Source organism: Halyomorpha halys, unplaced genomic scaffold (genome assembly GCF_000696795.3).
Source record: "Halyomorpha halys isolate HHAL.00 unplaced genomic scaffold, Hhal_1.1 Scaffold164.1, whole genome shotgun sequence".
Lineage (NCBI taxonomy): Eukaryota > Metazoa > Arthropoda > Insecta > Hemiptera > Pentatomidae > Halyomorpha > Halyomorpha halys.
This window is the reverse complement of record NW_027108420.1, coordinates 346,517-360,705: the sequence shown is the minus strand read 5'-3', so window position 1 is coordinate 360,705 and position 14,189 is coordinate 346,517. Positions and strand designations below refer to the sequence as shown.

Genomic DNA, 14,189 nt, shown 5'->3' with positions numbered 1-14,189 from the left:
TATATAAATAAGATGATGACACAAATAAAAAATGATTTTATTTACACAAAAATTTCTGGAAATATCAGAGGTCCAATACATATGTCTATTAGCAATCAAATTGAAGCTAGGTAGTTCTGTTAAGTAGTTACATGATTATCTTCGTCGGAACATCGGTATCCATGATGTTTGCCTAAACAATTTTATTATTTTTTATCACGCGGTGGATAGCTTTCATGATTTTGAGGAATGAGAGAAAAATTCAGGCTTTTCAGTTTTTATTTTTACTTTTACTTTTAAAACCACACCAGACTGAAAAGACAGGAAACTGCACGTCGATTTCGACTATTACAGCACTACTAGCCAAACGGTCTAAACTTCCAACACATTACAAAAAAGACTGATCTACATGACTGTAATAAGGCCAATCTGGACATATGGAGTTGAGCTTTGGGGCTCCACTAAACCTTCGAATTCCTCTCGTATTCAATCCTTACAATACAAAATCCTTCCTAAAATCCTCAATACTCCTTACTTTGTCACAAATAAAATCATACATGAAGACCTTAATGTTCCCTATGTAACCGATCTAGCCCGAACCAGATATCACTCCTTCCATTATAAACTCTCTAACCACTCAAACCCCCTAGTTTCTAACCTTGCATCATCTTCCATTCCTGACAATCCTCCTAGGCGCCTGAAAAGAAGATGGCCACGAGACCAGCTAATGTAAAATGTCATTAGAGTGCTACCAATGGGTAGTTTCTCTACACGCCTGTAACACTCCAATTTAAATTAAAATGTACAGTTGTAAATAGCAATAAATAAATATTAAAAAAAAAAAACTTTTAAAACCAATAACATAATATTTTTCAGTATACGTTTTTTTAAAAAAAAAAAATCAACTTGGCAACAAAAAAAAAAACGCATTTTACACCCTTCGATTTTTCTATACTTTTATTATTTCAGAAATGAGTCAACAACGAACAAAAAAATCTAAATCAAATCTTTTTAGGAATTAGTTTCCCCCAAAAAATTATTTCTTGTGTATTATATGGTAAATATTTATTTATTTGCTGTTTTTAAAATTTAATTCGGCCTTTTCTGACTATGGTCAGAATTTCTAACTCCACTGTTTTTAAGTACTGCTCTAGTTTTTTTAAATATCATAATAAAAAAAAAAAAAAAAACAATCCATCGTGACGATATATTCCGATATATCTCGACTTTCAATGTTTATTGTTGTCCTAGCGCTAACCTAACCATTATTTTAAGCATCATATAAGATTTTAGTGATATTAGTACAATATTAGATAAGGTAACATTATTAGATCTTACTCAGGTCTTTTATCTTATCTGTAATCACAAATATTATTGCCAGTAACAACACTGTAAATTGTCTTGATCTTTTTATCCTCATAGGATAAATTCTCCACTGTTGCCAGATGACAAAGGGATTTCCCCGCAATGTCGCCTTGAAAATTCAGTCATCATTGCATTTTCACTTTTTAGAAAACATGACGCTTCCTTGCGTTAATGGTGATTACCTTTATTTTGAATTAATATATAGGTAATTATTTACTTTAGGTCCACCCAAAATGCAGGAAATCATTTTAACGGGAACCAGACTATCATCGATAACCCGAGCGGACCCGAAAAGTGCCGGAGGTGACCGATTCCCAAATCATTTAAAAATGAATTTCCTGTTACTTCGACAGGGATTTTTTTCCATCTAGAGAGGATTTCTACTGGGGAATGCTATTACATCTTATACCTCACCTCTTAGTACAAGAGCCGGGAAGAAAAAAATGCAGTTATCTCACCCCAATTTTCGATAACTTTAATGAAAAATGTATAATTACTAGTCAAAACTGATGAGTCTGCCTAGTATAGGTAGGGGGAATAAAAAATGGCGGCTTTTTCAAAACCTTAAAAAACGTTATTTTTTCATTCGGAACTCTATATCTTTAAAACTACCAACAACAATAGAAAAACTAAGAGAGCATAATTTAAAGTAGAGTAAATTCGCTAAAATGTAAACCCTAATAGAGCTATTTACGTTCAATAGTTCTCCAGGTATAGCTTTATAAAAGCAACAATGTACTGAAATATCAGTAATTCGTTAATTTATTTTGAGAAATCTATATCTCAGGAACTATGTGACGTACAGGTGTCTATTAGCAATCAAATTAAAGCTAAATAATTGTGCTATAAAGTAGTTTTATGACCTTTACCTTCGTTGTAATAGTAGTTTTCATGATATTTGCTAAAATAAATTGATTTATAGTTGTCCGGAAAATAGGTTTGATTTATGAAAAACTTTATTTCAAAAGCAATTGGACGTACAGATGTCTGTCTGCACTCAAATTAAAGCTAGTTTAATGTACTATAAAATATTTTATAACTTTTAACTTTGCAGGAGTAGCAGTTTCTATGATATTTGACAAAATAAACTCACAAAATGTTAATTTCTTGTTGTTCGTATAAAATGTTGGATTTTTGAAAAAATATTTCTCTAGACACATAAGACGCACATATCTCTGCCAACACTCAAAATAAAGGAAATTTAACTTACTATAAAGTGATTTATGACACTTATCTTCGTAGGGGTATTAATTTTTATGATATTCACATATGAATATAAATTTGGCAAATGAAAATTTGTCCGAACAACTATAAATCAATTTATTTTAGCAAATATGAAAACTACTATTCCTACGAAGGTAAATGTCATAATTGTCTGCATAGTCCATTAAATTAGCTTTAATTTGAGTGCTAATAGACATCTGTACGTCACATAGTTCCTGAGATATAGATTTCTCTAAATAAATTCACTAACTACTGATATTTCAGTACATTTTTATGAAATGTTGATTGTTTAAATAAAAGCTATATCTGGGGAACTATTGAACGTAAATAGCTCTATTAGGGCTTACATTTTAGCAAATTTACTCTACTTTAAATTATACTCACTTAGATTTTCTATTGTTGTTGGTATTTTTAAAGATATAGAGCTCCGAATAAAAAATTAATTATTTTTAACGCTTTGGAACAGCCGCCATTTTTTATTCTCCCTACCTATACTTGGCCGACTCATCAGTTTTTACTAGTAATTATTCCTAGTTTTCAATTAAGTAATCAAAATTTGGGGTGAAATAACTGCATTTTTTCTCCTCTTGGGCTCTTTTGCTATCTATTATTGTAGACACCACCATTATTATAGTCAGCTTAACTATTAAACTATTTTCTTTTTAAAAAATACACCATTTCCCATTGAATAACTGCCCAAAAGCATCCAAGACCCAAATAAAAATATGGATGATATAATAAGGATATCCATGATGTGTTAAATGTAAAAAAGTTTTAACATGCTAAATGTTATAAGTATAGGATTATGAGCAGCCTAACCTATTATTTATGTTATATGTTACATTCAGAAGAGCTCCTTGTTTCCTCTTCTAGTTTTTTTCGCCATTACTTTATTATTATTATTTTTGTCCATAACTTTTTTTAGAATTTTAAAAACGTCCAAAACAAAAATAACACAACCGATTTACGAGCTACTAACATACAAAAACGATAACAGATAAAATGGTTTGGAGCTCAGCTGGTCTGTTGCGTGACGTCATTATCTATATAGCAGACCTATTAACAGACTCTCATCCATGTTAAATGTTATATCGTTTTAACATGGCAGTAGATGGAAATATTTATGCATTTAACACACATTAGCATCTTAAACTAAAGATCATGAATGCTCTAACATAAAATATCTGACTCTCTTTTACTTATTTTAGAAATTCTAGTTGTCCGTGTTTGTCAATCATCAGAACTTAAAACGCATAATTCTATATAATAAAAATTAGTTAACTTTACTTTTCGATCGAGTACTTTACAAAACTCAGTTTACTATCGATTTTAATGTAGGTTTCCATTTGGACTAAGGTTTATGTGTTGTAGATATGTAACCACCTTGTTTGACAGGAATATACCTCCTCACGGAAGATCACCTCGTACTATTACTGGGGTATGTGACCTGTAGCCCTTCGTGTGACCATGTAATTGGAAGGATGTAATACCTGCATTGTCTGTGTCCGTGAGGTTACACAAGCTGCTGCTTCTCACGGAATGGATCTCGATTTATGGGGTAGCCTAGTTTCGTCTCAACGACTTCGATCCTCTTCCAACTTCCAATATAATAATATATCTTGTAAATGTCTATTTATAATATATAATAAAACAATTATAGTTAAAATTTTACAATAATAAAATTACTATTTCATATGATTACGGTAACCCATCCTTACAATCAGTCTCTATACAATACTAGGTTACATATAATAAACGTTATATATATATATAGTACTTTGTAAGGAAGTACTGTTACTATACCAACGGTCATTCAAGTTGGTGATTTGGTCAGAATCACGCTCGACCGCCTGGTTTTTCCCTAAGTAAGATTAACCACTGGATGGAGCCCAGAGGACTCCCGAACTCACAGGGTGTGAGTCAACCCTAACAGAATAAATAATTAGCTACCAAGCGGTTAAGAGAGGAGAGGATTTATAGCTAATTGTTGTAGTTGCCAATTTCTTTCATTGGTGGATTTTCAAAAAATATTTTTTTTTTTTTACTTAAATATGTAGTACTTAGTGTCAAAACCAGTTGTATTGAGGGTAGTTGTTGTCTTGGAACAAGGTGGTTATTTTTGGTTATTAACGGTTACTCTCATAGATACTTTTTTTATTCTTTCCAATTTTCTATAATTGGTTAAACATGTTAAACTCCAAACTGGTGAGGCATGTTTGCACTGTGGTAGAATAGCTGATTTATATAGAATTAATTTATTTTAGTAGCTTTATTGGATTTTTTTATTTTAAAAAAAGAACATTTAGGATTTATAATTATTTTATTTATTTTTTTTATTGATCTGCCTTCCTATTAAAATGTTCTGTGAATATGAGAGATCTTTTCCTTGTTGAGTTAAGGCATTGTTCAAATTTTGATCAAGGAATGAGGGTTGAGTTTATGAAAATATGAACATTTTTATTGTTTCTTGTGTTTTTGTCTATTAGAATTTAATACAAAAAGAGAATTTGAGAAGCCGAGATCAGTCAGTTGGTAACAAGTACGTAATTATTTGTTTTGTATTTTTCTGGATTGTTTCTTCTAGTGGAAAGTACTTCTTATTTTATAATTATTTACATTAGAATGCAAAATACTTAATTGTGAACTTAAGCTATAAATAAACGGTGATTTGTCCGTAAATTAAAAGTATATATAAAGAATCAAGTGCTCACAACAATTACGTAATGATAAAAAAAAAAATTAATTAAAATGGTTTAGAATATATATATAATTGAATTATTTGTATTTAGGTAATGAATTATAATGAATGTTTAGACAGTTATTATTAATTTATGTATCCAATAAACCTGTTAGAACTAACCAAAACTTTTAAGGTATTCCTTTATCGATTCAAAACCCGTGTAAATTATTGCTTACTCAGCTACAACATTCTTGGATTAGTTAATAATTTATAGATGAAATAAATTATTTCAGGTTTTTGCTTCAGAATTTTAGTTTTCTGTCTGTATTAATTTTGGTATGTATTCCTTGGTACTCATTTTTGTTTTTAAACAGAATTAAGATTCAATTTTATGGTTTCTTTTAACAAACTCTTTTTTCTTTTCTTTGTCGAATCTCTGGTTTCTATATCCAATATTTATTGAGTTAATTATATGTCCAATACAGTTTTTTTTATACTTATTTTTTTTTCAAGTTAAGACAAATAAAAAAACACTGGGCCTATTAGTAAGTATTAAGTACTCTTGCTTCCTTAATATTAAAAAAAAAAAATCAAATTTTTCCCTATTGTTATTATATACATAAAATATAGAAAAAAATACATACAAAATGCGTAGTTGAAATATTAACACTTCTTGAGTTAATACAGATTATATTATAGAACCAATCGTATGTACATCATAGAACAAGTATTTATAAAATATTTAAAATGATAAAACATAATAATAAAAATATATCTATCAATAAATAATTAATAAATATCCATTTTAATATAGAAGAACTGGTGGACAAGATAAAAAAGTCAGCCGTTCGGAACGCTCGTTCATTTTGAATGAGTAACTGAAGCATAGAACAACGTATTTTAAATTAAGATTGTTTATTTGTAAAATTTATTTTTTAATACAATTATTTTACCAATTGATATTACAGAGGCAATGGCAATTCGTTTAATATCGGCGTTGAAGGATTTCTGTTCTATTGTTACAGAATTGAGTGACGCAAGAGTAAGACCATGACATAAGGCTCATTAAGGAAGTAGGGTTTGTGAAAAAGCTATTCTTCACAGTTGTGAGAAACTGTTACACGCCGTGTTTCTGGCAGAATGAAACTAATGTACGACTTTCGTAATATCTTTTCAAAATAACTTCGATTATTTTAGTTTCAATATTCTTCTAAGACTTGACGATATGAAAACGCAGGACAGAGATCAAAATAATAGCCACTACAACATTTCTTACTTACGTTTAGAATGGCAAAGATTTAAAAAAAAATTTTAATATAAATAGTCCAAGAGCACGGGAGAAAGAAGACAGTTATTTCACTCCAATTTTTTACCACTTTAATGTAAACTATATATTTATATATATTTTTTGCATTCTGAGTTCCATACTTTAAAACTATTTATAACACTAAATAACTTAATGCAACTCCATTTAAAGAAGAGTAACTTCGCTAAAATATAACCCCTTATATAACTGTTTACGTTCGATAACTCCCCAGATACACTTTTTTAAAAGCAACATTTCATTACGAAATAACGAAAAATCGATAGTTAGTGAATCGATAATTATGTCTTAGGAATCATTTGACGCACCGTTGTCTGTCAGCACTCAAATTGAAGCTAGTTCCATGTGTTTTAAAGTAATTTATAACGTTTTTCTTCGTAGGAGTGATTTTATAATATTTGCCAAAATAAATTCACAAAATGTTAATTTCTCAATGTTTTAAAAAAACGTTTCGTTTATGAAATACTATGTCTCGGAAACTATTTAACGTACAGATATCTATTAGAGCTCATATTCAGATTGTTTATTTTTGGTGAATATCTTGGTAACTCCTGCTACTCCTCAATTGAGAGCTAATAGACATTTGTGCGTCATTCGTAAGGATAATAGTTTATTTATATGATATTCATCAAAATTGATTCACAAAATACTAATTTTGGTTATTTGGGAAAAATGTAGCTTTCGACAAACTGTATCTCGGGAACTCTTGAACGTAAATAGCTCTATTAGGGCTCGTTGTTTATCAAATTTAGTATAATTTCAATGGTGTTCTATTACGTTTTTAGTGTTGTAGGTTGTATTGAAGATATGAAATCCCAAATGAAAAATTAATTTTTGAGACATTTTGATCTTGACATTTTTTTATCCCCCTAACTATTGTTGTCAATCATCAATTTTGACTGGCAACTATATATAGTTTTCATTAAAGTAATAAAACCGTGGGGTGAAATAGCTCTCCCAGTTTCTCGGACTAAAAATAGTGGATGAAATTCGATTAAATTTATAAATTTAATAATCTATATACCCTTTTTTAAATAATTTATCAACGTAAACATTAATTTTGTTTATTAGTTCTTTAAAAGGATCATTTCGCAATCTTTTATATGTCTGTTTTTCATTAAGGATGTTCTCTATTTTATTTATATATTCATTACGATACATAATTGCTATTTTTTTAGTTTTATCAGTTTTTATTACTATTAAGTCCTTATTTTCTTTCATGAAATTATTGAACATCTTAAGGTCTTTATTAATCTGTTTATTCAAATTGGACATCATTTTTTTATTATTATTATCTCTATTATTAATGTAATTATGTATAATTGCACATATGTTATTCCTTGTAGCATTGATATGATGATCCGGTGCTTCTATACTTTCAAAAATGTTTTCTAAATCAGAAATTATATTGACTATATCTTTATCCTTTTTTGTAAAATCAAAATTGAATTTGTCCCCTAATGCTAATAAATTCAATATGTTATTAGGTATATTAACTTTAGTTTGATTTTCTACCCTATTTATTGATTTGTAAAGTTGATTGTATTTTTGCAATTCTTCCTTCGTAGAATCATTATATTTATCTATTATTGTGATTTTATTAATACATTTAATATTATTGACATTCATAGAAGTTAAATCACTATTATTATCACTATTAATTAACCTATTTAAATTTATTTTATTAATTTTGATGTTATGAGTAATCCTATCCAATTTTGTAGTTAGTATATCTTTTTTTAAAATTAACCATTGCTCAGTATGTTCCTTAATCAAGCTTTTTATATTGTTAATTAATTTATATTGAGTAATTTGCACGAACTCTAAAAGTTTTATAAAAAACGGATCAACAGTACTATCTAAATAGTTTAAATCCAAAGTGATGTCTACTATAATTGCCTCTCAGAAACACATAATGGATACCGATATTTATGTAGCATTTGTAGGTATTTTGGATTTGCGACAAGTTAAAATCTAGGTACAAATATGCCTTATAGCGTCTTGTATTATTAATGAAATTATTTAACAGAATTTGTCTTATAAATGTTTAAGTGAGTCCAGGTCAAAATACACCGATAATGTTTAAGAAAGCACTGATAAACCTTATAATCAAAAGCAATCTGCAAATTGTTCATTTTATAGATGTCATATAATTTACTACTATAGTTCATACGACTGAGTGCATTGAGATAAAAAACTAAATTAAATACTTCAATGCTTAGCTACAAAGTTCTTTACAACCGTGACAAAAATCTTGTTTTGAGCGCTCGAAAATAGGTGATCTAACATAAATATGGCATAATAGAGAGCGTTAAAAGAAATTTAAATCTAGTATTTTCAGATATTTAAATTTTTTTGGACAGGTTTATTAATTTGTAATTATAAGCATTTTCTTAAAACAATTAATTAGACAATTGCAGGGCACAGTTCTGCAAAAGTCAGTAGTTCGTGCCCTGGCCGTGACATTTTGAAGCTCGTGCTTCTCAAAGAGTGAGGGGTATTAATCTTTATTGTCCGTAAACAATTGCTTTTAAAACTTTTGTTTTTTATTATAACATTATATCTTCAGGTTTAAGAATTTTTAAATGCAAAATCGTTTTAATCTCTGACATTTTCCTATTTCGTATTTAAGCTCATATATTTAATTCAATAGTTTTATGGAATTAAGTTGGTTACACTGCATAGCTATTGACAACTTTACCTTAGTAATGTTATTTTGTGATATTTGAACTAGAATGGTTTTTGAGATATATTCAAAAATATAAATAGATAAACTATATGATTTCTTCTGTATGTGTTTAGTTAATAGAATACTTTTTCGAGTTATAAGTTTAAAAACTCATTTTCGTTCTGCTTTGTAATATTATTCTGGGTGTCTGTCTGTTGTAAATCGGAGACGGCCAAACGAAGGATCTAATTAAAAAATTCCTAATTCTAATGCAAAATGTGTACAGAATTCATAAATCCTAAGAAAATTTACTATCTTAGGATTAATCCTAAAGGTAATGAATCTCCTATGTTTATTTTCTGTAGTTGCTGATACTTTCAACATCAACATGATATAGCTTGATTTTAGTGTTCTAATAGTTAGATTAATAAACATTTAAATTATTCATAGATTATTGACCCTACATGAATTAAAAGGAGATGGGCAAGATGAACAAGGATAGTATTAAACTGTTTATTGATTATCAACATATCAACTAGCAATATAGGTCATCATCAAGACTAAAATAAAAATAAAAAGTAGGTAAAGGTGATGTATGAGTAAAAGAGTAGCAATGTAAATAAAACAGATATAAAAGAAGTTGTGATATAAAAAGATTTCCATTTAAACAAACCATCATAAAACATATCAAAATATAATATAATATATATTATTGATATTGGTATAGGTTTTATGATTGTTTTTTTTAAAGGGAAGTCTTATTAAACCTCTATTTTTACATCTGTTTTATTAACTGTCACTCTTTTATCCTTATATTACTTTTACCTATTTTTTATCTTTTTATTTTAGTTCTGAAGATCTACATTGTTGGTCGAAGCAATGGCAATTAATAAATTGTTTAAAACTAATTTTATTCTTGATCACAACTCTTATTACCATCTCCTAATAAACATTTTTAGTTAGTATAATCAATCACTTTCATAATTTTGGGAATATCATTTCAGAAACTATTTGTTTGCCTTTCTCGGAAAAAAATACACATACCAGCATTGAAATATTTTTTCTAGTAAGAGAATGAGAAAATTCATAAAAATTATGTACCATGTCTCAAGATTCCATTTTATGAAATTCCTGAAAATAATGATGTATCTATATATAAGGAAATAATTAATCTAAAATTTTCCAACAATTTCGACCGAATTTCGCAATATGCGGAATATATGAGTAAATGTGTTCTAAATTTGGCCTTTTTTTTTTAAATATATATATATATATATATCTCTTTGAAAAACTGACCTCTCTAAATAGAATTTATATAGTTTCAAAATGGGTTCTCAAATTTTTCAACTTTTTGGATTTTTAAATTATTTAGAAGGGGAAACAAAACCCCCTCTTCTATGACATCCCTCAGTTTTTATGTTATTGAGACGGAGTAAAAATTTCCTTGCCTTAATGCTGCTTGTTGATCTTAGCTCATTCAGTTCAAGGTGGCAATTGGACGATTTGTAATGATTGTTGCAATTTACCATTTTATGAAATGCAGCAACAATGCAGGTCATTAATTCACTTGTTGAGCTATTTCTTAAATTGACGATATCCTCATTTTCATTATGAACTAAAGTGGTGGTAATTTCTAATGCCTTGAATAGAAAATTGTTAGAGGTTTATAGACTTGTTATTCTTTTAACATTTAGCTATGGAAGGACGATGTATACTTGAGTTTAAAATTATTTAATTGTGATACATGGAAACTAATTTTTTTCTATAGTATGTGGCACAAAAAAATTAATAAAAACATTTGATAAAAGGGAATACCTATTAACTTTTATTAATTCCTCTAACAATTCATAGAAAATTTATTACTTACTCTATTTGATATATTAAAATATTTGTCTTACTTTTATTTGTCTTTATAACTAATGTTTGACAATATTAATTCTAGAGGTTCTTATTAAAAAACAAAACAAACTAATTTGACATTTAATGGTATTTTATTACTTAGTTTATTATGTAATTGACATTGTTTATATGAGTGAATGTATATCTAGTTTTTGAAATCTATTTCTCTCAATTTTATTGAAATCAAGCTGGTTAAAATTTAATACAGAACTAGATTTCTTTGTAGACACTTTGAACAATAGTGCCTCTTAAAGGATTTTAATGGAAATAATGTTTAATTTATTTTAATTTTTATCATCTTACTGTGATGCCATTGACTTTGATTGAGATCTCATTCAATTTTCTTAGTTACCTTATGTATTTCTTTGTGAATATTGATTACTGTTTTTTTTTTTAAGGATGGATTTGCAGAAAGTCTGGGTCTCAGATCCTGTCGAGGGATTTGTCATCGGGCAAATCATCGACATAGGAATGGACGAAGTTACTGTTCAAATCAACGACAGAAAGAACACCAAAGTGACTGTCAGCCTTAGTAGAACTTATCCGGCTGAGGAACACGATAATAAAGACTTTGATGATAACTGTAAGCAAGTTTTTACTATTCACTTAATGAATTATTAATTTTTAGTAAAATGGTTATTAAAGGTTAGTTCTGTCTAATAGGTGCAATATCCAAATTTGTATTTTTGATAAAATCTTGCCAACATTTTATACAATTTATACTCTTTTTTTTATACTGTAACTGATATATTTTTTCTTCAATTTTAATTTTCTTGCTGGAGTTAAATTTAATTGGAATGTTTATGTTATAAAGATAAGTCCAAAATTACCCATATGCACTATGTTTTAGAGTTAGTTATCTAACTAAAAGTATAGATTAAGGATCTCAAAACTAGAAAAAAAATTCTAATGAAGTTATGTCCTCTAACGTTTTGTTTAGGAGTTATTCACATGTAAGGATTTTCATTGTTATGTATTATTTAGATTATAATATATAAATTAATGAATGTTCTAACTGCTTTCTTAATGAAATGTAAACATTAATATTGATATTAAATGTTGTTCAAAGTAATTACCTTAAGCAGTAAGACAGGTACAGGATTTTTCTTCCACAACAGCAGTGGCCAAATGGTGCTGGTTATGTGTTATTAACGCTCTCCAGATCTACACTGATTTTTTTTGTTTTTTTGGGACAACATTAAAAAAGTTTCTAGGCAAGCATTTGCCATTTGGCCACTGCTGCTGGGGAAGAAAAGTCCCGAACCTGTCGTACTCCTCAAGGTAATCACTTTAAACAATATTTAATATGAATGTTAATGTTAACATTTGAAGCAGAACTCATACTAATATATTTAAATTAATAATTGTTCTGCTTTAATAATTTATATCAATGAAAATCTTTTGACATAAATATCTTCTTATCGAACATACCTACCTTCCTAGGAATTTTTTTTCTCATTTTGAGATAATAAATATTTTCAGTTAGGACATCTAACACTGAAACACCTGCTGTATTTAGTTTCCACATAAATTCGATTCTCTAAAATTAGTCTAAATTTGTATTACAATTAAAAGAATTTTATCATTGATTATGTTGTTATTTTTAAAATTTTTAGGTATTGAAGTAGTTGTATTGATAATTTTTTTTTGGGATAGTTCAAAATCTATTTTTGGAGCTTACGCCCTTTCTAAAATAAAGAATTCAATTTATTTATTGCTCACAACAGTTGGAGTAATTGGCAGGAGAATGTTAATTTATATTCTTTTATAATATTTCATACGCTTTAAAAAGGAAAGCTGCATTAAAGCCTTCTTTTCATTTTCTTTCATTATTTTAGTAGGATTGTTCCTTTTGAACCTAATAATCTATGTTTAATTAAAAACTAATTATTTAAATATAATAAATTATATCCATTTATTTGATAGTGATAACATTGTTTATAAAGTAAGATTGAACTGGATCCAGAATGTTGTTGTTCGAAGCAGCTTTTAATGTTACAAAAGAAGAACGAGTATATAATAAAGGCTGTTATTTAGTAGATTGTTCTTGAGGATGGTCAGGTTGGATTGGACTTAAATGGATATAGTTTATTTTATTTAAACAATAAAACCAGTCTCGAAGAAGTGATAGGATTCTATTAATAGAAAACTGATGTTTATGTTTTTTTTTTTTTTTCCAATTTTAGGTTCTCTTATGAATCTTAATGAAGCTACATTACTCAACAATGTGAGGAACAGATACAAAAAGGACAAAATATATGTAAGAATACAGGAACCAAATAATATGCTGTAAATATTTAAATTATAAAGTTCATCGCTAATATTAATGTTTTAATTTTCAGACTTATGTTGCAAACATCCTTATTGCTGTCAATCCTTATTTCGAGATAAAAAATTTGTATTCTTCTCAAGTCATCAAATCTTATCAGGGAAAATCATTAGGTGTTCTTCCACCGCATGTTTTTGCCATAGGTATTTCCATTTTATCTCTTCAAATCTTGTTTTGTGATGTAATCCACTCAAAATAATTTCATTAATTCTTTCTACAGCTGATAAATCTTTCCGTGATATGAAGGTACTCAAACAGTCTCAGTCAATCATTGTGTCAGGCGAGAGTGGGGCTGGTAAAACAGAATCAACTAAATACCTTTTAAGATATTTGTGTGATCTATGGGGTACTGCTGCAGGGCCGATCGAACAGAAGATATTGGATGGTAAGTAGAAACTTTCATTTATTATTCAATTTTATTATTTTTCATTATCTAGCTACTCCAGTAATTAATATGTTTTGTCCAGTATAAACACAAAAGAACTAAATATATATTAATTTAAACATTAATAAATGATAAGTATTTCATATACCTCTAACATATGCCAACATAAACCAACCCTTCCCTCGTTTAAAGCCCTTATATTTAACTACTTTTACTTCACCAATTTAATCCAATATTATAATAGTACAGATAATTTGTAACTACCTATTTGTTTTGTTTTTTATATATTTAGTCAGTTAGTTTTTAATTTTTTTTTTCTGTGTGTCCAAAATTATT

At 28.2% G+C, this 14,189-nt stretch overlaps 1 protein-coding gene across 3 annotated transcripts in view; it reads left to right on the top strand.

Moving 5' to 3' along the window:
* Window positions 1–14,189, top strand: part of jar (Myosin heavy chain 95F jaguar) — a 199,042-nt gene that overhangs the window by 162,544 nt on the left and 22,309 nt on the right. For all 3 annotated transcript variants that reach the window (XM_067046735.1, XM_067046736.1, XM_067046734.1), the window contains exons 4-7: window positions 11,538–11,722; window positions 13,326–13,399; window positions 13,482–13,611; window positions 13,689–13,853. In XM_067046735.1, the coding sequence (XP_066902836.1) occupies window positions 11,539–11,722; window positions 13,326–13,399; window positions 13,482–13,611; window positions 13,689–13,853 (553 nt within the window). In that variant the 5' untranslated portion in view covers window position 11,538. The remainder of the gene's footprint in view (window positions 1–11,537; window positions 11,723–13,325; window positions 13,400–13,481; window positions 13,612–13,688; window positions 13,854–14,189) is intronic.